Here is a 26,504-nt window from a genome sequence, read left to right on the forward strand (position 1 = left end):
GCATCCGACAACGCCAGTGCCGCTTTTCCCCGCCCAACGGCTACTTCCTCAGTTCTCACTTCTCACCTAGTTCTCGGGCCCCGCCAAAGCCCGAACCAAGAAGCACTCTCTCCCCAAAATACCCTCACCAAAATAAATAACTCACTGTTGCACCACCTCACAACTTAAAAAAAGAAGAAAAAAAAGAGCAAAAGTAGACTGAATAATATATTTCAGGATCCATTTTTATATTTGAATCTATCCGAATACGAATAGTAACATGAGCATTCAATTAATATCGGTATCCATATTTATATCTATTAAAAAATAAATATAAATATAAATAAGGGTTTTTCATACATATCTTTCTAAATATTGAAATTTGCATCTTCCAAAATTGATATTTGCATGCATATTCTTATAAAATACTTGTTTTGTGTGTATGCCCTTTATTTTTCTTTTTTCTTGCATATATGCCCATCCCATCTAACGCCGTTAAAAAATTAGTAGTTTAAAATTTAAAATGACCGAAATACCCTTAATAGGTAGATATACAAAAGAAATATTTGGAGGATATTCGTACAAATTTTAATATTTAGAAGAGTATTTATGCAAAAATACAAGAAATTGTATAAATATCCTCCAAAATTACTATTTTCATGTATACCCTTATAAACGTTTTCTTTTGCATGTTTACCCATTAATGGTATTTTCGTCATTTTAATTTTAAACTGTTAACTTCTTAACGGCATTAAATGGCATGAGTATGCATATAAAATAAGTATTTGATGAGGGTATATATGTAAATATTAATTTTAGAAGGGTATTTATATAAATTTCAATATTTAGGAGGGATGTACGCAAAAAATCTTATAAATAAATAACTATTCGATCGCTCTTATTTATAATCTTGTTTTATTTTATATAGAACTCATAAGTTTTTTTTAAAAAAATATAATAATATTTATATTTTATTAATGTAATTTACTATCTATTTAGTAATATTTTCAATTTTACGATCATAAAATTTAATTATTTGATTTATATTTATATTTTTATATGTACTTTCGGTATTCAATTTGTAATATATCTATTTAAAATAAATATAAATATAAATTTTCATATCTAATTAATATTTATATTTATAGTTTTATTTGTCAAATAAAAAAAACATGGATATAAATCCATTCATGGTAGGGTTATTTTCGTAAATGAAGCTAGTCGACGTTTTAGGAGTTCAGACGCTCGAGCTCTTCAGAAACGGCTACTACAAAAGATAAAAGCGACAAAAGAAAAGCAAAAGCGCAAAAAAAAAAAAAATAATAATAAGGGAACCTCTTCTCTTCCTCAGTTTCCTCGTATTCCTTTCTCTCTCTCTCTCTAGTTCTCTCTCCTTCTTTAGTATCTAATTCCCTTCTTTTATTTGAAGGCTTAGTTGCAGTTATTTTCCTTGGGTGGTGGTGGTGGTGGTGGTGGGATGGGAGCACGGGCGGTGGGGCTACTGGTGCTGTTGGGTGCTATGATGGTAATAGGAAGAAGGGAAGTGGTCGTAGTGGAAGCGGCGACGTGGTGCATCGCGCGGAGCGGGGCGAGCGAGAAGACGTTGCAGACGGCGTTGGACTACGCGTGCGGGGCAGGGGCGGACTGCTTGCCCATCCAGGCGAGCGGGCTCTGCTACCTGCCAAACACCCTGCCAGCCCACGCCTCCTACGCCTTCGACTCCTACTACCAGCGCTCCAAGGCCGCCCCCGGCTCCTGCGACTTCGCCGGCGCCGCCACCGTCACCATCACCGACCCTAGTGAGTTCCTCTCCTCTTTCTTCTCTTCCTTTCCTTTTTTTTTTTTAATTTATGTTAGAAAAATATGAGGCACGGTTGGGACCATAGGTTGGGGTGACGAGCGCGAATCTCAAGGTGCTGCTGCGTCTTCAGATGCGTGTCCAGCTGGAAAGTAGTGCTCCTGGAGAGATCTTTTCCGTGTGAGGGCCGCATTCTGTGGCAGAGTTATAGTTTCTTCCATTGGAAATGGCTTTAAAATTAGCACAGGGTCTAGGGGAACGGAGTCGGAGTGATTCTAGGACTTGGGTTTTTTATTTAACTTCTGTTATTAGAATACTATATACCATATAAATTTGTGGGGTTTGGGAAGTTCTGGAAACGTTGTCTCGGAGGTCTTTTTTTTTTGTTTTTGATTTTAGTGTTTTGAAACATTAATTTTAAAAAAATAGTGTCTTGGGTCTTGTACATTGTTGGCGTTTTTCCTTTTTTTTTTTTTTGTTATTGCTTGTTGTTGATTTAATTAATTGTTATCTTGGATTCGTAATCTTGTGATTTTTAATGGGTTTGGAATTGATTTTTTGTTAAAAAAATAATGTTTTGCAGGTTATGGATCTTGTACTTTCCCTTCGTCACAAAGGTATGTCTCTTGGGAATTCCTTTATTTAGTAGAACTTACTTTTTAAATTCGAAACAACTCTCTCTCTCTCCACACTCTTACACACACAATAGAAATATCTTCTCTTTTCTAGGATGTTCTGCAAATAACCCCTAATTTTTAGTTTTGGAATTATACAACTTTTTTTCATTTCTGTATATCACTTTTTTGGGGTTTTTTTTTTTTTTTTTTTTGTGGGGAGGGTGGGCCTCCTATAAACTATTCTAAAAGCCATATTACAGGACATAGTGTGCTGCTATAGAGGCTACTAGTGGTCATTTTGATGCAAATCAATATTCCTATATAATTTTGGACCTTTAGAACATATAGTTAATCTTAGGGTAATTTAATCAACTTCCTTTTTGGAGGCATAACTTCACATAACTTCCATAATAGAATGGTATCAGTACAAGATCCGATATCGAGATGGCGAACCATAGTGCCGATTATTAGGACTTTCAGGAGCCTACCCATCTTCTCAGCTGCTTATTACCATCCTCTGGCCTCCCAAAAGGAAAGAAACCAGCCTAGTCCAACCAGCCTAGCAGCTTTTTCTGCCATCCCTTTAATGGGCTTCAAAACATCAGCTCAGTAATGGCTTGTACAGGAGTCTCCAAGGTGTTAGTGGAATATTTCTAGCATTGGACGCATGCAATGCTTGTTAGAGGAAGCATCAATGGATATGACTTCCCATTTGACTAAAGATTTTTCACATCTTGTACAGTTGTACACTACTTTATTTATACACTTCGCTTCTGGCTGGTGGAGTCATCTCGTTTCACTCGCTTAAAGAGAGCAAGAACTGAACCAAGAGGGAACTGCATGTCAGAGATGGAAGCAACTTTAGTAAACACATGGGGTCCAATGGGCATTGTTGTAATGCTTTAAGGACAGCCATACCCATGGCTTCATAATTTTGATGAATAAAGTTATCTGATGATCTTATCTCTTTATGATGGATTCCATGAAATCCTAAGGTGAACTCCTTAGCCTTGTACTTTATTTTGCTTTCATTATTTCACTCATGGCCCTTGTTGTCTTCTTTGTTCCTTCATCTGGATAACAGGACCCATATCTCAATTTCAATGATTCTTCCCTTGATCTCACTGGGTTTACTGCAAAAACCCTACAGCCTGAGATGATTTCCTTCCATTTTATTTACACCAAGGTTGTATGTAGTTCTTTTTCTGCAGTGTGGTTTAGTTCTTAATTACTTCCTATATTTGAAAAAACTATCGCACTAGTTACAATTGGTTTAGTGCTCATAGAAAAGCTCTGACCATCTAACTCCTGATCGCTATTGTTGGGCCTCCACCAACCATTTTCCCACCACTAGGAAATAACAAGGGTACATGCTGATGAGAATGTCATCCACAGTTTTTTCTACAATATGTCCCAGTTGAGTATGGTAGTGATAAATGAAGCCTAGTTTAACTTAGATGGGGCTGATCTTCTTTGGTGAGTTTGATTTGGAATTGAATAAATGTTTTGTAATTGGTCTTCTCCTTAACTCCATGTTTACATCTTTAATGTTTTCATCTTTTATTAACCAATTTTGCTTCATTCCTATCCATCCCATTTGCATAAAGAATCTTGAGAGGCTTCAAAGAAACTGCTCTACCTCCTTTGTTCAAGACATTTTGCAATGAATTGCTTGTCCCACATCATTCCTGCCTCTTCCAAAAGAAGTATAACTGTGAAATGATTACAGACATGGGCCTCCTGGAGCAAGAACAGCAGATTCTCCATTGAAGCAAAATGCTTAGCTGATAAGTAACATTGATTGGGGATGTCTTGCGTGATCCCACATATTATCGACTATTTGTTGTATAGCTTCTATAAAATATGGCATGGCTAGATATCTCTTACTCAATTCAGATTTTAAGAATGTGGATCAGTCAACCTTGAAAGTTTCATCTTGATGTTGCAATTAGTGGTCTTCAATATCTTTAAAAAATGTGTAATTGAGGGCTTCTTAGGCCATCCTCTAGCCTTCCTAACTCTGTCATTTTGTGATTTTGATTGGGTTAGTTGCCTAGAAATGTGTTAAATCCTTCACTGGTTATTGCACAGTTTTAGGGGAATTTTCTATATTTTGGAAAAACAAAAAACAATCAATATCCTCTGGTGGAGTTGAATCTCAAATTAGTGGTAATGTGTTATGAACCCACTTGAAGACTGATGTGTTCAAAGCTTTCAGCCAACAATTTTATTTTTCCATGTTCATGCAACCTTACGCATGTCTGTCATCTGCATCTTTCACTAGCACGATCACCATGCCATATGAGGGAATATGTAGAGTAGGGCAAATTATAACCTCATGCATCCCAACCAAGCACCAAACTGCAGATTTGTTCGCTAAACCTTGCAGCAAGAATTATTACCATATTTAACATACAAGTTATATTTGATGGCATTCACAGTGTTAAGATTTTACTCCATGTCAATAAGATTAGATGGCATATCAATGAGATATATCAGCATCACAACATCAGGTGAGTTTGACTAAGTAGATCACTGGCATTTAGTGAAATCACTGTATGCATGGAAAAATGCCCTAAAAAGTCACGAGCATATTTATCGCCATAACTGCAGATTGTAGCAATCAAGTGATGGCCTTGTGAACAAGGTAATGACCCCGGAGGTCACATTTCTCCTCTCCTTTAGGGAGGTTCCTTATTTGTATCTTGGGTGGTGCATCTTGGTACCTGGACCTGCGTATTTACACTAGGTGGGAGTTCCCTTCCTTTCTTCCAGAATAAAATTATTATGGCTTTTGGAGACCTTTATAAATTTAGGTGATTAAGTTTTGTTTTAGGAGTCCAGTCCAAGTGGTATTGACTATCTCATGCTTTCTGTTCTAGGAAGTCTAAAACTAGCCTATTTTTTTATTCCTAGTCTTGTAGGAGATGTGATTATGGATCTTTATGGGGTGCCCTAAGGTCATCTATGGTAGCTATCAGTTTAATGAAATTTACCTGAAGGCTTAAGTTTCAATTCCTTTGAAGTAATAGAATAGCCCTTTTCCTCTTCTACTTAAAATACTGCTAATAGAAACCTGGGCACCAGCCACTTTCTTCATCTGTTACTTGATAAAGACGTTTAATCCATCTAAACAATTTGGTTTTTGTGTACCTCTTTTGTATAGACATAGACACTCCTTCAGTTGATAAGAAAAATATAGCCCACATAGGTTCCTTAAACTTTTAAATATAATCAAGAAACGAATGAGAGGACAATGTTTTGGAAGCTACGTCTATGTGAATCAGACCACCTAGTCGTTCTAAAAATTTCCTTCAATTCAATTCTGTGCTTGCTTCAGATTAGGTCCATAGAAAGGACCTTTCTGTCTATATTCTTATCACCAATTATAAGAATAAGCCCACGTTGCTTCACATCAAATGTCTCCGATGCTTTGACGTTGAAGTAATTGAATAACTCTAATCCTTCCTCTCCCCATGGGTTACTGCTCTATTGTCCAAGTTTTGTTTTAGGTGTTGTAGACACTGTGTTTGTGCTTTTCATGGTTTTTTTTTTCCTTCTAATACTCCATCCTTCTCTGTTGTTACCCTACGAGCCTCATTGAATTCATTCCATCCTATGTCATTTGTTCTTCATAGCTTTGTCTGAGCATCGACTTTTCTCAGCTAACGGGCCACTCTTGAAGCCAGTGATGATGCCCCTGCATTCATTTACTTCTTTCAGCTTTCATTTCATTGTCAACATCAATTACTACAATGACTTGCTTCTTGATGGAAACCTCGTCTTTTTTGGATATGGATCTTGATAGAAACATATAGAAACCTTTTTTTGGGCATAACAGATGTTGTTTTCATCCTCTGACTATGACCCTGTATAGAGTATTCCTCATATTTTGTTGGAAGAATGCAAGAAAAAATATTATGATGCAATAAATTCTAATTAAGATCCTGTAATTGCCGTAACATGGACTGGTTCTAGGTATAAAAGAATACAGTTATTTGAGATTCCATCTTTTGAAACTTATGCTATAATAGTTATAATACCATGACACGGGAAATTCCAACATGTCGAGCATGTACTAATACAAATGACTCACATCTCTTGGGAAAAAAATAAATGAAATGAATTATGAAAACTGGACTGTTGTGTTGTAATATGGCAACTGGTTAAAGAAATTCTGGGGGTTTGCTTTTTAAGTATCTCACATGAACATTAACAAACATTAATTTCAATTCCAGCTTTTCCAAATTGATGCCCATAAGGAAAATGAATCAGGGGTAATCCTTACTAGAAATAATGGAAATGTCTAGTTATTGCTTATTTATTGAAGACATTTGGTGACTTGCTTGAGATAGCTAATTCATCGAGTTTTATGTTTCTTCTTATTTCAGATTTATTAGTGCAGGCAAGACAAAGTTAAAAAAAATGAAGGTCTGTTCTTTAATATATAGTTAATCCAATGGTGCAAGAAATGTATGTCTCCCCCGCAGAAAGAATCCTTAGTGTCTCATCTAATGCCTTAGCAGCCTAGCAGTCATTGTGTTATTTCTAATTATATAAAATAGTTTCCCTTCCCCTTGGTCCCTTGCTAGGTTTGGAGTTAGAGTGCAGTTTTGATAACATAATGGAGAAAACACAATTAGGAACCATCATGGAACCCACATAGCTTTTGGCATGTGTTTCCTGGTGATTTTTATACATTTCCCTGATGCATTGTTTGATTCTTACTAGATTTTTAAAGACAATGTTAATACTTACCTTGAGTATTCTGGCAGCGCCACCATGTTTAAATGTTGGCCATGGGAAGAAGAATGATGTAGCATGTTTGCCCAACTACTTATATGACTAAGATGTACTCATGTTTTATAGCTAACAATGGTGGCTGTCTTCCATTGCAGCACTGCAGGAGGATCAGCAGCCAATACTCCCAGCACAAATACTCCTACAAACACATCGATGAATGCTCCTCCACTGCCAGGTATCGGTGGGCTGAGTCCTCCAGGGCTCGGCACGTCAGTCCCTAACTATGATAGCTCTGGGGCTTCTCCTCTGCTTTCCCTCCTGCTATCAACTTGCATCTGCTTCCTGCTGCTGCTCCATTGGATAACCTAGACAGGCTGTTGTAGTCGACATTTTTGTGAAATCCACCACAGTTTTGTTGTACAATTGGTAGCCTCTTGTGGTACTTGTTTAAAAACTAACTAGGTCAGTCATGTAATCTTGAAATGTTTGCAAGAGTGAAAGAGTTGGTGGGGGGTGGTGGGATATGGAATCTTCCTCTCTTGGTCTATTCAGCAGCTAGGGACTTTTGAGTGCAATGTCATGTAAGTTCTCTCTCTCTCTCTCTCTCTCTGAACAAAAAAGGGGGATAGGGGGGTGGGTCATGTAAGTTATATTCTTGGGTCCCATGCAAGTTTTTAGTTTCTTTTTGTCTAATCTAAGAATCAGAATATGAGATGGCAGGCAACTGGACCCAACTGGGTTTGGTGATATTTATAATTGTATGTGGGGTCATGTAAGTTCTATTCTTGGGTCCCATGCAAGTTTTTAGTTTCTTTTTGTCTAATCTAAGAATCAGAATTTGAGATGGCAGGCAACTGGACCCAACTGGGTTTGGTGATATTTGTGGTTGTATGTTTTGATGTATGCATGGTTGCATGTGGGTCTGGCTGGGATTTGGCACTTCTCAATTTCAAAGTGTGCATGCTAACCAAGTTTATTTTTTCATTTGGTTTAGATTGCATTGGGTTTAAATGTTACTTCACTGGTCTGTTGGTTATGGAAAATCCATAAACAAACCATAAAAGGACATGTGCTAAGTGGTTACTTAATCATATCATTAACATACTTTGCAAGAAAATAATAAATAAATAATATAATTATATTATTAACAATTTTCTACATAAGGATTGATAAAGAACTACAACTAAATTGTAATGAACAATACAAATTAATATTTAACTACATAAAAGTTATTTTAAAATAAAATTAATTTCTTAAATATATAGAATTGTAAGATAGGCAGTGCTTAAATTGATTTTGGATATGAAACTGAGTGCTTAATGTTTCATATCCAGTGTATATTTAAAATTTTGTTATATTTTTTGATCCAAGTCTATTCTTAAACCACATTGGATAGAATTATTAACTTTTTGTTGATTCCAAAGCACAACAAGCCAATCCTCTAGCATAGATGTTAATTGGTACTTTTTCTTTGGGCATTCTCTTGGTTCTCCAACATCCACATCATCTCTCTCTCCATTCTCCATTTCCCTTGAATCTTTGGCCTCACCTCTTGATGCTGATCTCCACTCAACTAGGAACTCCATCTCATGAGGGCCTGTTTGAGTAATCTAGCATGATTGGGATAGATTTTCTATTAGATTTGTGCATATCAATTCAACACCCTAGCCTAAATTCTGTGGGGGGGAAAAAAAAAATTGACCTTGAGTCCTTTTCATCTGCTCTTGTGAAAGTTCGATCCTCTGCCTCTTCTCTCTTCTTCCCTTCCTCCTTGATATTTGTAGGATATTTCTGTAAGAATGTCCAAAAGAGCTTTTTGATAGATCAGGACTAGCTTTCTCAAACTTTTTGCTTGAAGAAGGTTGTCATTAGGACTTGATTTTGATTAAGAGCTCAAGATTGGGTATGCACTTGTAGTGGGGGATATTTTAGAGATGGCCCACTTAATTTCTATTTTTGTGTTTATAATGTGTTTTAAATTTTGGAAGTGAATTTAGGTGCTTTAGATCCCACGCCTTAATCTCTCATTGCAGCTGCCACAAATGGCTATAGAAATTCTTAATTTTTTGCAAGATTGATCCAATTTTAGACACTTTTGCCTTTAGCATCACATAGGCACTCCAACCATGTACACTTTTTTTTTATAGGTGCATCCAACCAAGTACATTCACTATAAGAACAATATATGCATTTGATTCACATATTGCTGGTGAAAATGCTTTGGACTAGCCCTTGCATTGAAAAAAAAAGAAAGAAAAAAAGGTTATACACACGAATGCTCTCTTATTGCATGCTGCGTCCACCATGAAGTGTTTTTTCTTGATACTTGGTCACACATTTTCAAACCTAGATCATCTCTATATGAAAAATAAACTGATCCAAATCTGCGAATAAATAAAAAAATAAATAAAATAGGCTAGAACACTTACCTAGCTTGCATCTCTAATGTCACAATCTTGAATCTCACTCCAAAAAGTTTAGTCAGAAAGTATTATTATTCAAAATCTATTCGGTGCATAACCGTTGTAAAACTAAACACACGCTTGCATGGATCCTTACATACTCTTCTTGTTTAATCCTTAGCATTATCGCCAAACCAAGGGTCCAAATCTATTCAAATATAATTACAAGAACTATGATCTCCTCATGATCAACCTCTATAAATCTGTTCCCCTAGACCACATAGACCATGGGTTAGATCCAGCATGATATCATTTGGCAACAATCCAAGACCTCATCTAAAAATGCTAAGTAGAATGTGTTATTTAGGTTGCTTAACCTTGTATAAGAAACCAACATCTACCTAGTGCATAATCGGACTAAAAATATACCCACATGAGCCCTCATATCTATAGTTGACTTTTTTTTTGGCCAAGACTAATCTTTGAGAGAGAGTGAGTGAGTGAGTGAGAGAGAGAGAGAGAGAGAGAGAGAGAGAGAGAGAGAGAGTGCTAGCTAGTTTTCAACAAATTGTAGTGTGCCTTGAGACAACTGACATGATAGAACTAACATGAACCTAAAGGTTAAAGCAAATAGGATAAAGAGGTTAAGAAGGTCCCCTAATTCAAATGCTCAGAAAATAAAAATAAAAAAAATCAAAAGTAAAATGTTGAAGGATGGAAAAACTCTCTATTTGTAGAAGAAACTCTCAGAAGTACTAGTGAGAAAAAGAGAGATTAGATTGTTTTTGAATTAATCCTGGAGAAGTCTATTTAGAGACTCTATTTGGAAGATCAAAAAGACGCCATAGTTTCAAATATACATAATGTTTTGGAAACACCGTATTTTTTCGAAAACCAGCATTCTTTTTTGAAGAGTCACAACTTATCTGAAAAGAGGCGTTTCATAAAAAAGTATTTTAAAGCATTTATTTTGCCTAAAAACTATTATATCTCTATTTTATAAAAGTATTATAAAGAAATAATCTACTAGAAAAATCAGAAGATTGAAAAGAGCTTGCCTAGATCGAGATGCATGATATACATTGCCCTAAGAACGTGTTTCGCCTCTTATGTATAAGTTTGCGGCGATCTCATTTCCAAGGTACAACAATCCATCTCAGCTTGATCCTCCTCTAATGAGCATGATCACTGGGGAGGTTTGATTTGGCCGACTCTTTCAAATGCCCAGATGAAAAAGAAAAACTTGAAAGATGTTTGAAAGATGAGAAAAAGAAAAATGAGAGAAGAATTCTTTGTTTTGTCTCATAAAGTAGAGAAGTAGTAATTTGGATTGAGTTATCCAAAACACGGGATGCAGAGCCTATTTATAGACGCTCTCCGATGACCGATACGGTGCGACATTTCTGAAGATGCGATCTTTCAGAAACATCGCATCCTTACTGAAATCGGAACCAATGTTTTTCCAGAAGAGTCACAATTCTTCCAAAAGTAGCGCCTGAAGAAAAAAAATAAGAGTCTTAAAGTTTCTAAACATCTAAAATTTAGAGGATAAAGCTATTATATATATTTTTTAAAATTATTATTATTTTTTAAAGTTAAAACTCCAGCATAGAGTTGGACCAAATGCATTCATGTGTCCTAATGCATGCCGGCAGTCAGCTGTTGTCTTCTTGCATGAGCAGATTCATTGTGATTGGGATAGTAAGGTTCATGTGACTATAGATGAATCAAATGCATGACATGCATCTTGGTGCAAGCAGAAAGCCAATTTTTTTTCTTCATTTTTAAAATAGAATGAGAATCTATTCGAATCCAACAAACCTCTTAACACATCTTTCTCTCATTATATAAGCTGGGGGTTAGACCTGGCCAGATCCTTTTTGTTTACACCTTATAAAGATAAAAGAATGATGTTCCATATGAACCAGAATGTAAAATTATCATGAAAAGTCCATTAACATTTTTGGTATATGCTTCCACAGTAGACATGGTGTGGGCTGAGAGTGCTCTTGTAGCCTCAACTCATGCTTATAGCCCAAATTGAGCCCAAACTATCCTGAGATAGACATCTGAACTACCAAATTGACTCAATTCAAGCTCTTTGGAGTCAAGGCCGGATTCTCTCTCAGTTTCCAATGCACACAATCCATGCCTGGGCACTTAGGATCCATTTTGTTCGTGGGATTTGGACAAGAAAAGTGGGGCCAACAAAAAAAAATACGAAAAATACCCGTGTTTGATTGCAATTTTCAAAAAATAAAAAAGTAACATTCGTATGAAAAAAAAATTCTACATTTTATAAAAAAGAAAAACCATATAAGACATAGAAAAGTCTAATTTCCACTGATTAAAAATTGAGATAATTTTTCTTTTCTAATAACGCCCTTAAGTTTTTAGATAGAATGAAATAAGATCTATCATTTTATCAGATATAACAGGCATTTTACACACTTTCCTAGAAAAGTAGATGCTCAACAAAACATAAACCATTCTACAATGTGTCATTTTTTCATGGTTAACCCAATATATAAAAATTACTTTCCAGATATCAGCTATTCAAAAAAAATATTGAAAATTTTGCATGCGAACCAAATGAGTCCCTGGTGACACTTCTTCACCTAGTTTTACTTTTAAGCATAACCTTTAACCTTTAACCAACAACCTCAGCTGCACAATAATGCCAAAATCTATAGTAATTAGTAACAAAGCCATAATTTACATGCATAGCATAATTATAAAGCATAATGGATTATGTTCGGTTGGATTATCAATCTTTCAACAAAACAATGTCAAACCAACTCACATAAGAGTTTGGGACTCCGCATAGCCAACGTCTGAAACTATTTCACCAAGAAGGCAAGAACAAGGTCAGGCTCAAGCGGGTAGAAACTGGCCCAAATCTACTTATCACCCTAACCAAGTCAAAGCCCAGCCCATCAAGATCCCTTCTAAATACCGGACTCTCCCTCTCCTTCTCTCTCTCTCTCTCTCGGTTTCTTTCTGCTTCGAGCGCGCTTCCTTCTCGTCTCTTTCGCGAGAAGAGAAGGAAAAGCCATGCCTAAGGGCCGAAGCTCCGCCCGGAGCGCCGCCACGCGCGGCGGAAGAGGGGGCGGAGACATCGAGCTGGACGACGCCGAGGTCGGGTTCGCGAAGCTCCAGGGCGAGGACTTCGAGTACTACATGCAGACCTACTCGATAATCTTGGGGAGGAACAGCAAGAAATCGGAGGTGGACGTCGATCTGGCGAGCCTAGGTGGCGGGATGAACATATCCCGCCACCACGCGCGCATCTTCTACGACTTCCAGCGCCGCCGCTTCGCCCTCGAGGTCATCGGCAAGAACGGGTGCGTCGTGGAGGGCGTCCTCCACGTGCCGGGCACGCCTCCGGTCAAGCTTGACTCCCAGGACCTCCTCCAGATGGGGGACAAGCAGTTCTACTTCCTTCTCCCCTCCCGATCCATCTTCGAGACCGCCCGGATCGCCCGTCACCCTTTCCGCCCCGCCCTCTCGGCGCCCAGGGGCCGGCCGGGGCCGTCCGACTACGGGAGTGGCGGCTACGGCGTCCGCGACGATGGAGGAGACGACGAGGATGATGAGGGGGACGAGGAAGAGGAGGATGAGAATGAGGAGGAGCAGGAGGAGGAAGAGGAGGAGGATGGAGAAGAGATAGAGGAGGAGGTGACGCATGCCGTGCCTCGGGGGACGGGAAAGAGGACTCGGGGGGCTCCGGGCGATGGCCGGATCGAACAGCGCGGCCGGGTGGCGCAGGCAGGACCATCAGGGCATCTGGGTTAGTATCGTGATTTCTTCCTTGAGGTGTTTGTTTAGTTTTTGCGTTCTTTTGATTGATTGTTACTGATTAGTGGAGTCTGTTCAGATCTTGCATGTGCGAAAAGTTTGGTTTTTTAAATTGATTTTGTAGCAGTCTGATCATTTTATTTTTTTCCCTGAGTCCTATTGGGTTGTGATGTGCTTTTCATGGATGTTGGTGATGTGGAGAAGCTTAATGAGGTTTACATGCGAGCAAATTATATTTGTGGCTAATTATATATATTATTTTTGAGAATTTAGGGCCTGATTGATACGCTCTGTATTGATACGTTTGGCAATGAATTGTTAAATCAATCCTGTTTATAATCTGCAAGGCTTGTCATGTGCAAAACAAATTTCAATGTAGCAAGTGAGTCTGAATACTAGTTACCGGGACAAGAAAGAAGTTTTGCAAATGCTAGAAATGGAAGCAGGTGTTCTCTATTTATGGAGTAATATATATACTTGAATTGATACTGTGAGATGGCAATCAGGAGTCCATGTTTTCCCAATAATTTAGTTTGATAAGACATCTTGTGGTTGATATTTTGGATCACATACAATCCTCCTCTGACATAATGAGTTTGCGCTGGTTCTCATATTCTGCCTAATTAAGAGAAGGGATGGGATCATGGGAAGATGGTGTAGGCCTTGGCATAGTAAGGCAGGGGCATAATGAAAACACTGAAGAAAGGCTTGCTTTTTGAAAGATTTTTATATCTTACTTTATAAGGAAGATAGATCTTTTAAAACATTTCTTGTTATGGAATTGACAAGTTTCTGTACCATTTTCTAATGAACTTTAAAAATTGAAGCTTATTTTCACCTGACATGCATTTATTTGCTCAATAAAACCACCTATTATGTCAGGATTTTCAGATTCATTTTTTCTGCAGGGATTAATACTTCTTTCTTGAAATCTAGGTTTTAGTAGATTATATTCTTTTCTTCAATAAACATGATTGATCAAGATAGCAACGATAAACCAAGATCAGACTTATTGCTTGCCTTCCAAAGAGGCATTAACTAATATTTTTAGGTGTTCTATTGGCAATTTGAGAACTACAAGCAGAACTACAAGCAATAAAAAGCATCCAGATGCCCCTTCTAACATACTATTAAAATCTAATGAAGAGATTATGATTTTGGTTGTTGAGGCTTATTTATTATGGTTATGGTCACTCTAGGTCTTTTTGGTGACTTCAAAGGCTTAGAGCGACATGTAACCTTTTATGTATTTGCACTCTGTTGCCAGTGAGAGGGGAAGTTGATCTTACAAGGAGACTGTCAGATTTTATCAATCATGTGTACAAGTTCCACTGCAAATGAAAGGATTTTAGAAAATATGTAACTTTGTGAATAATTCTTTGTCGGACTTTGTTTTTCCTTTAGAGAACATGACAAGGTTCAACTTCTAACGATTTTTTCGGCAAAAAGCTAGATTTTACTGTTCTTCAATACGCTAAAATGCTTGAATTTAATTGCATATGCGAATTTGTATTAAATATATGTTCTAAATTATTAAAATGAACTTATAATAAGTATGCCTTTCCCTTTTTCATTCTTTTCTTAAATTGAGTCTTGCTTAACTTAGAGTTACGGTCTATAGCATGTTTTAAGCCCTTGTACTAGGCCACGTACGGATACCTTATCAGTACTATGGATATGTCTTACTAAAAATTGTTAATGTTTTTGTACTGATACATGGTATATTGTTGGAAGTGACACAAAAAATAGTACCATCTACCATGGCGGGTGGTATGCTAAGCCCGATACCGATATTGAAAACCTATTGGGTTGCTACAGTACTCTCCATATCATCTGGTATTCAAAATGTTGGTCTATATGATATATAGAAAATGGCATAAAAGTTTGTCATCAATGTTATATTTACTATACTTAGAACATGTATATGGATGAGTAGGTACTATGTGTGCATCCAACACTTTAAGCCTTAGAGTTTTGTGGTTTTGTCTTGAATATGCTTGCATATCATATCACTCTAATTTGGCCAAATGATTTTTTAGAGGTTATCTTCTTTAAAAAAAATTAGAGGATACATCATTAAAATAGAATCTCTCCAATTACATATATTGTTATGTACTTTGGTTCATAGTTACTAGCAAAATTTAAAGTATGTTAGCGTGGGAGCATATGGGTCAGATGTCGTCATGATGTGTACTTCCATATGCCGCTATATCTACTCATTGTTTTTGGATATAGGGTGATGAGGCATATGGTACATACTGGTATATACCATAGTCTAGGAAAGTATGGGGCTGTATGTGCGAAGGTATGGTCGGTTCTTCAAAACTTGGTTACTAGGAATCACATATCCTACTAAAATAGGAGTTCTGTGTAAAATGCATTTAGGCAAATGGATCCAATTTGGTCTCTCAGGAATGGAGGGATACATTCAAAAACATGAAGGAGGCATTTTGTGATAAATGTGCTAAAATGATAAAAAATAGTGAGGAAGGCAATAGAAAGAACAGGATAGGTATGATGCGGTCCAACCTAGCATTGCCACCAAAAGCTGTGGTCATCGCTTGCGACGGACATGCATATGAACATAGAGCTGCCTAGCACCTACACATATCCACTCACCATTCCCCAAATCCAGACCTTAGAATGCATATTGAATGGAGAAGGGAATGGAAAAACATGGCTTATTCCTACTCTTTATTGCGCTTATAGAATACCTTTAATGATATGTCCATAGCCACTTTGTTCTCTTGCTTTATGCGGTAAACAAGAGAATGATAATTCTAGCTAAAAGGGCAAGTCATGTATCAGTCTATATAAAGTGTCCACTATTGCGGTTTCAATAGCCACCTTAGAGTTGAGTTTTTCAGTAGATGGGCTTCACCTGAGAAATCAATTAGTTTATATAAGGTGTTTACTAATTGCAATAATGCATTTGCATTGATATATTATGCATGGCCTATGGCTTACATATAAGCCATAGCATGGCGCTTTGTACCAATCCATATTAGTGTGTACCAAGCATACCATATCATAGTACGTAGTGGGCATATCGTACCATATTAGTACCAAACTAGTATGTAGTATGAAGGAAGTATGGGGACTCGGCCGACTCGTTAGTCTTCTGAGTGGGCCAATGTTGCTCCTTCATCTGGAGGGAGATTTGCTTCCAGGTTTTCTTGGTGACCTCGGAGATTAGATGGGAGATTGGGGATGGGCGAGCCATCGGCGCCGTGGGGGACAAATACTTGGCGGATCTGCTGCTATGTAGATGGCCCACCTTGTTCGAGGCCGATTGGCTGGAGGGACGTAGGGTTTGTGACCTATTTACACCAGGGAAGAGGAGATGGGATGAGGACCTTGTACGGAGGGCGTTTGGTAAGCAGTTAGCCGAGAGGGTGTTGGCGATGCCGATCCCTGCAGGAGAGATTGCAGACAGACAGATTTGGAGCAGTACAGGCAGGCCAAAGGTGAAGGCAAGGAATCTTCTTGGGCCGATCAGGAGGTCGTCGGCATGATAGATTGATGGGAGTTGGATCTGGAGATTATGTATTCACCTCCGAGTGACTCTATTCGTCTGGAAGGTAGCCTGGGGCTGCCTACCCACCAGAGGAGTGCTAGCTCGAGGAGGTGTACGCATCCCCCCAGGATGTTGGGCCTACCAGGAGGAGTCTATTTTTCATATCCTTTTTGTCTATCAGCGTGATGTTCGGATCTGGGAGTGCGCTTCGGCTTTCCCTGACATGCGGCAAGGATGGTCATCGACCGAGAAGTTTCTGACCTTCCTAGAGGTTTCTTTATGAAGGCCTGGCCTTGTGGAGCGAGGGATTAGGGCTATCAATCTGGCCTATCACTGCTGGCTAGGTAGGAATGCTTGTGTCTTTGATGACAAAGGTGCTCATTCGAGGATAGTGGTGGACAGAGCACTGCTCTATACAGTAGAGGTCATTGGCACTATTGCGTCATCGTCCCTTGGGTTGGCTAAAGAAATCTGCGATTTTCATTCTCCTCTTGTAGTGTTCAGGGTTGTGCTCATTTTTTGGGAACCTCTACCCTTTGGTTTTCTCAAGCTGAACTTTGACGGCAGCGTCGGCGGGGTGGGGAGCAGCAATGACGTCGGATTTGTTATCAGAGACCAGAATGCTAGAGTAGTGGCGGCTAGGGGTCGGCAGATCTTCGACCAATCAGTTGTCGGAGCTAAGCTCAGAGCAACATGGGAAGGCGCCACCTATTCGAGGCAGGGTGTTGGGCGCGGACTGTATCATCCTAGTGAGGAACTCAACCATGGTGATCGAATGGATTCAGGGTCGGAGGCGCGCTGCCGGCGAGATGCGCTTGCTCCACGACATCTACAGTTTGCTGGGTGAGTGTGCCGCCTCCTACTGGGCTTCCTATGTCTACAAAGAAGCCAACAGTGTTGCGGATTGGGTGACAGCCTATGCTATGCAGCACTCGGGAGAGTTCGTTTGGGGGAACCACATGTCTATTCCGTCCCCACTGCATTATCTACTTTTTTTCTGATTTCATGGGTTGTACTTACACTCATTGTGTGTGAGCCGCCGTTGTACCAAAAAAAAAGAAAGTACTGAGTATTGATATGCTGAGCCGACCCCTGTACCGAGCATTATCGACACTGTACCAAGATGGTATCGATAAGGATCTCATATTGAGATTGCCTACCTTAATACAGGTCATCTAAACCATTAAACTAACCAAACTATTCCTTAATCAAACTTTTCATTGGAGGAAGAAAGAGAATCATTTTCATCCCCAATCATGTTAATTAGATTTAGGACATGATAACTTAGTCGAAATGAGCTCTTTAGTGGATTTAACACATCTAAGAGGTGTGTATCTTATTGAGGCAACAAAAATGATTTATAATCCAAAAATAAAAAAAGTAATAAAAATTAAATTCTGAAAGTAATAATTCATATAACTCTTGGCTAAGCATTACCGGTCGATCTTCATAGCCCCTTCCTTTTTGTAGCCAAGCTTCAGAGCATTTATAATAAATTTTCTAGTTACATGGTAGAGAGTTTGCATATCTATGATTGAAAGTGGTCCTAAGGCGAGGCTTTAGAGGTCATGGATATGGAGTTAAAATGTAAGAGTGGCTTTGGCACTTGATGTGAAAATGCTTAGTATAGAAGGAAGAATTATTAAGAATCAATACATGCAAAGAGGTGAGTGGGGTTCGAGTATTATTGTAGGAATTTGGAAAGACGTATTGATAAACAGGTAAATATAGGTTTAGAAGGGTTAACAAAAGTCCTGACATGTTTTGTGGTGTTGGCACTATTTTCGCCATCTATATACTAAATTCCCTACAATCTCACTAGATCTTGATGCTTTGTTTAGTAAATATTTGAATAAGTTGTGAGGGAGGACTTATGAATGTTCGTGTTTAAACAATCATCTTAAACTCTTTCAGATATATCTAGCATCTTAAGTCAAGCTAAACATGTTATCATTGAGCACAATAGACATATATATAATATACTATTTAAAAAATCTAACACATGAACTAACTTAATGTAGCCCTACAATATATGAAGCAATCCTAAACAAACATGAAAAGCACAATTTAGATTGGCACTTGTAAAAGATCATAAAAATGCTTTAAGATACTACAGCATGACTCGAGAAGACAAGGTATGAAACTACTTACAATGAACAAACAATACTAAGAAAACCTGATAAACAAGCTCCTGTTTTGTAGAATATATAAAGACAGCTAGCGTAGTGCGTGTCATTAGTTCATTAGCCTAGATAAGTTTGAGAGTGTTGGCAACATGGTTATGTTCTTCAAGCCTTTGAGGTTTGGATGCATGTATTCAGACCATTTGGTACATCATCATGTATCAAAATCAAGATTTACACATTGTTTGAAGTACTCTACCTTACAAGTCCATATTAAACAGTATATACCCTGCCAGACAGGTACTGGCATGGTACGAAGATAACCTACATGAGCATTGCATGTGGCATGGTCGTCATACTTGTAGACATCTTACCATACATAAATTTCCTAATTAGATTAGTATCACTGCCAGTCACTGAAATTAGCTCAAGTCATCTTAACCTTCCATTTAACTATATAATCTGCCCACTTACAGTCATGCACAACCAGTCGGAATCTCAATCATGCTCTGGTGCATCTAATCCACTTTGGGAACTCTTACAATTAAAGAAACCACTTGGTAGTCTGGTGTGGATTCCTTCTCCATCTCTTCACCTTCATAGTCACATTGACCCATATTCTCCGTGAATATCTTGAAGATCCTGCACAGATTTCCCAAATCCCTCCAGACTCCTATATAAGGAGTTCACATATGAGCCTCTGCAGTCCCCTTAACTACTACTCAATCCTATATGGGTTCCTTTAGTCATCTCCTTGCTATCTTTTGCATTCACACACTATAGAGATTTCCTTGCTGTAATGGATTTCTATGAGACATGCATATCCAAAAGCATTGGCATAGCAACCCCATCACATGCTCAGTGGATGTATTGAATTATCTCTTTAAATGACCTCTTACCTTGGGTCCATGTTTGAAGGGAATGGTGTGAGTTGCAATATCTTTGATTCATGAACATGACTTCCTGAATAAAGGTCGACAAAATAACAGAAAATGCAAGCCCTCTTCAAACAAAAAAAAAAAGAAACAGAAAATGCATACGCACACTAGTGAATACTCAATTGAATGTGACAAGATATACCAGTGAAAGATATATTGCGCTTGCAGGCCCTTTTGTGTGCTCCAAGATGACTCCACTCTTATAACTTTATGATGTAAGTAAATTTGTCATTTTATAATCTATTTAATGATAGGAAACTGGGAAATTATTGGGGGATGCTTGGTGGACTGCCAAACTGCTACTTAGTGTTGAATTAAACCTGTTTAATTATTTGAAGTTATTAAAAGGGTGATTGAACAAAATTTAAATTAAAATGCTAACATTCTTTGACAGTTTGACCTATTTGATTTTATACTAGGATGGTCAATAATGCAGGCTATCTTTTTTACTTAGGCAGTTGATAGTAAGTTACAGAGAAAAAAACAAAACTAACCTAGCCTGGGCAGATCTGTCAACCAAAAGAGGGAAAAGATGAGTCTACATATGGTCTTGTTGATCTGGAAAAAGATTATGATAGAACATAAATGGTGATTTTTTTTTTCATGGGGGTGGGTGGGGGGGCACTGTTGCTTGACAAGGATGTGTTTCTGGTCATGATGTACTCACTCATCACTCGAAGGTCTGAGGACATCATTCTTATACTATTTATACTGATGTACCATGCTGCATGCTACTTGCAAATGATATACTATTGATTGACAAGAGGACAAGGTTAATGCTAAATTAGATTCATGGAGTGAAAATTTCAGAAGATAAGGGTTTGAAAATTAGTTTAACATAATTAGAGTTTATTGAATGTAATTTCAAGGAGAATGGAGATGAAACTGGGGCTCCATTCAAGATTAATGGACAAGTGATACCAAGAGAGATTAGTGCTATTGTTGAATCTAAAGAGTAGAGTTTTAGAGAGATGGGTGAAGATAATATAGTTGGATGAAATGAAGAGGAGCTTCTGAGTTGGTATGGGACTGACACATATTTTTACAGCTTACATGAAAGTCCTATAAAGCAAATATAATCTCCAATATTGTGTTGCTGAGTTTTTTAGGGCAATAAAGAGGATCCGATAGGAGTTACTGAGGCTGAAGCTGTGAGAAAAAATTCTGAAGACTTACATTAACACCAATGTTTGCTCTTAATAGGAATTATTTGTGAATTTGGATTCATAAAATTGACTTCAAATAGTTCAGACAAGGTTTGACACTGGATTTAACAAAATTATTTATTTGTAATTAAATTTTTTGAGGGATTGGACTGAAGAAGCATTCTTAGACAGTTAAGACTTAAGAGTGTATTGCTTTCATCCCAAGGCTACAGATTTTATCAGTTTTTTGAGAGGAAGGGAGGGCATATGGCCACCCAGATTTATTAAAAGAAATAAAAGAATTACAACAAGAGAGAAAAACGTCCATCCCTCAAAACAGCAGGGTTGAAGAGCCAGGAATATTTTGCTGCCAGATTCTAAGTTGCACCTTGAGGTTTGAAGATTGAGTCAAGTAAATACTCCTTCTTGAGGTTGTTTATTTCCTTAATGAAGATTAGGCACATTGTTCCTAATCCTTCCTAAAAAAGAAAATATTGAGAAGTAGATTTGGCATTTCAGTGAAGTGTTTGTAACTTTAAGCCAATATGTCTTAACACATGGTATATTTAAGACTTGGGAGTATCTTAACTTGCATAAGTGTATTTTGGCTACAATTTCCAAAAACCTATGCCAAGAGCTGACACTGCAGATGCTCCATCTTTGCAGTGCCTTGAAATATCATGTATTGTGTCATAAAGCAAAACAAAGTGAAGTGTACACTCCTAAAGTTGTAGACTTATAGGAATTTAAAATATAAGAGTAGCAATCCATTCTTTTGTGTTTGCAAATGCATTCGCATATTATGGGAAGCATTTTTTCAAAAGATTTTCACATTGAAAAGATAAAAAAAAAAGATATGTACGAATGTGTCCCCTTTAACATTTATGAATTAGTAGAGCTCTTGCTGAGATCCATTAATGTTAAAGGGGACATAGCCTTTTGGGTCAGGGATGGGTCCAAAGATAGACACCAATGATTCATGTTTGGTCCTGGCTTTAGTTAGTATTTGCTTAATCTGGACCTGACTTGATCTGATCGTGTAATATAATAAGGTTTGGATACATCTTTGGTGAACCCTAGCTGGCTGGCTTACTTCACTGTACCATTTCGAATCGGACAATAAGGAACTTACCGTATCGGTTCGGTACCGGTATGTAGTACGAGAGGCATACTGAAACTTAGTAAGGAGGCATACCGACACTCGGTATGCCAAAAAGACCTCATATTGTTCTGTACCGATAGTGCTAGTGAGACACCGATACGAGGTCCAGTATCGAGACGGCAAACCTTGATGGCTGGATAGATTACCGGATATATTCGTTCCAGATGTCTTATCCACCAGGTTTTTTATTCTTTCAAACAAAAAAACCAAGCCCTGATTTTCCTCCTCCATGTCTCCTCTGCTAATGCCCATATCACTAGATCCTTGGTGGGGTTGAGATGATCCACCAAGTTGTATATCACCAAATAAGGTGTGAATTCACATTAAATAATTTACCTGATTCGGACCTGGACCTGATCTACACCTGACCCAAATGATGCAAACTTGATGATCATTAAGTAGAGAATGGTCGTAAAATACCCATACCCTACCTATAGACCCTTCGGGCCTGTGTAAATGAAAAAACTTTTAAAAAAAAAGTTTTACAAAACTGGTTGTTTGGCTGCTCTCATTTTAGTAGAAGCAGTTCTCCTCCTACTTTTCATAAAACCAGTTTTATACAGTCTCGTGTTTTTTGGATGTCTGTTTCAGGAAAAATTGCAGTGATGTAAACAGCCCCTATGGGTTTTATGAAACCTCAGCTACCCTGCCTCGTATTTGTAGCAAAAAGTCATAAAACTGGTTTTCTTTTTGAATGATTACTAATGCAATGGCATGCATAACTTTTTAGAAATTTACATCAACATGTAAACTGTTAGTTGCTGCATTTAACTATGTTTCTTATTTGAACTGTTTCCTATTGTTGCACTCTTGAAAACAAAGAGCTCAGTCTGATATGCTGCATGCTAAATTTTAGATGAATAATACTCACTGCCCAACTTGGACTCTGATTCTAAATGTGCGATGACTATATGTTCATGTGCATAGATGTGCACATGATTATAAATTGATTTGCTTTTTAACATGTCCACTTGTTTTTCATTTTTTGTTAATGTGATAGCATTTCTAGGATGCTGTATTATGTTAAAGTTTTTCCTCTTAACTTGCTTTTCTTAGATGATAGTATTTTAAAATCTACATGGTTACTTGTTAATGAACCGGAAATCATGTGAAATTGCCATGTTTTTGAAATTTTTAGGAACCATTTTATCTGGTCATAGAAGGTACTGTTCATTTAATTGCACATCTGGTCAGTGAAAGCACCACTATGATAACATGATATTATGTTTATTTCTGCAGTCAAAAAGTCAGAGGCAAAGTCAAAGGCTGATAGAGAAGCAGATAATCAACAACTGTTGCTGCTGGAAGAGAAAGATGTCATCTCAACTGTAGCTACTGTGCTTTCTGATCTTTGTGGTCCAGGAGAGTGGATGCCCATGGATAAACTTAACGCAGAGGTTAGCTTAAGCATTTCTCTGACAATATTCTGTGCTTCATTTTGGATATTGTGGATGAGCTTGCATGATGGTTTTGTCTGAAAAAAGTTCTTTAATCATCTCTACTATTATAATGCGGACTCCTTGGCCTGGATGATAGACTCATATCTCCGCTGACAAGTTTATATATACTCTTAACATATACACTCCCTCTTGGTTCAATTCTCTTTCTTTTTAAGAAAGAGATGCAAGAGAAATACACCAAGAGTGTTTTTATCAGTCTATATAAATATTTTTTTCTGTTAAATTAAACGTTGGTGATCACAGGAATACATACTTTCACATGCATTGAACATTCATGACTCTTATAGGCATAAAGAAGATTGATTATTTTGATGCTCACCTTGATAGCTTCTTAATATAGATTACCTACTGCACAAGTACTGGCTAGGATATAGGGAGATCCAAAGTTCAGTTTCAATTTAATGTTCTGTGCCTCCCTCTTGTTATAATTATCGGGAACTACTGCTGTTAGCCCTCCTATTTGCTCAAGGGACTCCAAAGACATTGGTCCAGTAATATGAAGTCTAGGAACTTAAAGCGCAAAAAACTACTGTTCCGACTTGTGAGATCTGACCAATTTCTACTGCCAAGATTTAAGTTTCACTATTGGTCAGTTTAGTTGCAAGTGGTAACCTTGAAATTGTCATTTTCTTTTGAGAGGATGTATTGTCATCATACATGGTTAAACATTCGTAGTGTGGTTAACCATATCATATGAAGGTCAATCAAGGACAAACGTATTGACTAAAATCTAAGCATTGTCACTGTCGACTTGAGAGTTGAGAGAAGTGACTTTCCTAAGTGAGAGGCAATTATGTGAGTCCGACCATCTGGCGGACTTATATACTAAATTCCTACAAGCGGACTATTTACATGATTTATGTGACCTGCATGCCCTTTTAGATGCAACCAAGCACCTCATCGTCAAATTAGAATTTAATTCCTAGTTTGAACAAATCACGAATAAGAATTCACAAGTCTCAACATCAGATGGGTTCAGATGGTTCTGACAAGCTGGTCATTGTGGTTGTAGTTATGTAGATTGCAATGATGTGCTTCAAAAATTACAATTTGTATGGAATTTATACTGTCTTCTATCCTTACAAGCCACTATTGAAGACCAACTACCAAGTTGATAAGCTAGTAACCATAATTTTAGCAGGTCAAACGCCCACACTTGCCAGAATTGGTTGTTTTGTTAGTTTTTCTTTTTTATCCTATGTGGCTTTTTATGTTCCTGATGATTTTCATTTAAATGATTTTAGTCGTGATGGAAACTGTGCAATTAGCTGTTTGTTAGAATATGCTTCAAAATTTTCTACTATGAACCTAAGTTCCTGTTTGGCCAATTTTATCTTGGTCTAGTTAACTTCAAATTTCAAACCGTGAAAGAACAAAATAGTATATTTGCAAGCTTTTACTGGGATACTGGATTTGTACTGATAGAAGCCTGTTTTGGAGATCAAGAACTAATGATAGATGTTTGATATCAATGCATGATAAAACTGCATAAAACTGAATCATTGCGATGCTTCAAACAATTTCTGCTGAGTGGTAATGAGTTACTTGTACTATTAAACTTTTTAGCTTATTTCCGATAGTTCTGCATTACGAAGCTTAAGGGTGCTGGCTTAAGGTTCCAGCAGCCTTTTTTTATTATCTTTGCCCAAATGGTTTGCAATATTTGAGTCTCTTGCTCCAAATTTTATCCGTCTTTCCTAGAACTAGTGCTCTATGCACGTCTAATATATATAGATATTGTAGTTTATCAAATATTTGTTGTTTCTAAATGCATCTTCTAGAAGATCAGTTAACTTAACAATCCTTAATGGAATGCTTGTTTTGATCCAGCTATTTGAGCAATACGGCAATATATGGCATCATGGTAGGGTAAGAAGATATCTGACGTCTGAAGAATGGCCAGAGAGTGAAACTAAAGGGAGACCGTGGTTCGGTCTGCTGACACTGCTAAGGAAATATCCTGAGCACTTTGTGATTAATACTAGGTCAAAGGGGCGGGTGACATCAGAGTTTGTGTCGTTAGTTTCTTTGATTTCATAATCATCTCCTGGAATTGTCATTTACATTGTGCGGTTATCAAACAACTCAAAGTTGTATTAGCTGATCTGTTGGTGTTTCTAGTTTCCTTTTTGTTCCTATATTTGAGAGGAACCTTCATGTATAATATGGTTATAAGTGTCAGTGAGTAGTTGGTTCCTGGTTTATGTCTCAGAATAATGAATGTCAGAATGCTTTTATTGTACTGTGTGTGTGTATATATATATATATATGGATGTTTCGGACCATGTGAGTGCTTGTGGCCTTGCATGATTGGTGCTGGAGATTATGTTGGCAATCTTGAATGCATCTCTATATTGTGGCTGTTGAAGGTAAGTAGATGATCAGGACCTCTGAAGGCTGTTTCCGATTCCCAGTCAAGTGTACAAGTTGAGGGATCAGGTTTTGATCTATCACTAGTCGGCAGACATCAATGTTATGTAGTTTAAATTTCATGAAGTTGGCTATCATTGTTGTTCTAAAAGAAAAAAAAAAGGAAAAAGAAAATCTGTGGCAGGAATTCCCCTGAAGTCTGTTTACACATTTGAAATCTGCAGGAAGCTTCAAGTGCATATATTTGCATTGGTTCTAGGAGATGAGTGCGATGGCTTCGAGCCAAATGGAATCAATATCAACAATCTGATCCAAGGCCATGATTGGAGGAATTTTAAGTAAGTTTTTATGTTCAATCTAGGTTGTTGGTTATCAATTTCTACTTCAAGATACTCTAATGAACAAGCAAGCTTTGAAAAGGTTAACGTGAACTTTGAGTTTGTATTTATCTG

At 37.6% G+C, this 26,504-nt stretch overlaps 2 protein-coding genes across 2 annotated transcripts; both read left to right on the forward strand.

The window, feature by feature from the left end:
• Positions 1-1,397: 1,397 nt before the first annotated feature.
• On the forward strand, positions 1,398-7,886 carry LOC103718456 (PLASMODESMATA CALLOSE-BINDING PROTEIN 3-like). The gene is made up of 3 exons (XM_008807293.3): positions 1,398-1,778; positions 2,361-2,394; positions 7,293-7,886. The coding sequence occupies exons 1-3, from the start codon at positions 1,457-1,459 to the stop codon at positions 7,504-7,506; spliced, it is 570 nt and encodes a 189-aa protein (XP_008805515.1). The 5' UTR covers positions 1,398-1,456; the 3' UTR covers positions 7,507-7,886.
• Positions 7,887-12,509: 4,623 nt separating this feature from the next.
• Positions 12,510-25,967, forward strand: LOC103697693 (FHA domain-containing protein FHA2-like). The gene is made up of 3 exons (XM_039117255.1): positions 12,510-13,329; positions 23,462-23,619; positions 25,513-25,967. Exons 1-3 carry the CDS (start codon positions 12,594-12,596, stop codon positions 25,720-25,722), a joined length of 1,104 nt encoding a protein of 367 aa, XP_038973183.1. The 5' UTR covers positions 12,510-12,593; the 3' UTR covers positions 25,723-25,967.
• Positions 25,968-26,504: the final 537 nt, after the last annotated feature.

The sequence above is a fragment of the Phoenix dactylifera genome, unplaced genomic scaffold (genome assembly GCF_009389715.1).
Source record: "Phoenix dactylifera cultivar Barhee BC4 unplaced genomic scaffold, palm_55x_up_171113_PBpolish2nd_filt_p 000194F, whole genome shotgun sequence".
NCBI lineage: Eukaryota > Viridiplantae > Streptophyta > Magnoliopsida > Arecales > Arecaceae > Phoenix > Phoenix dactylifera.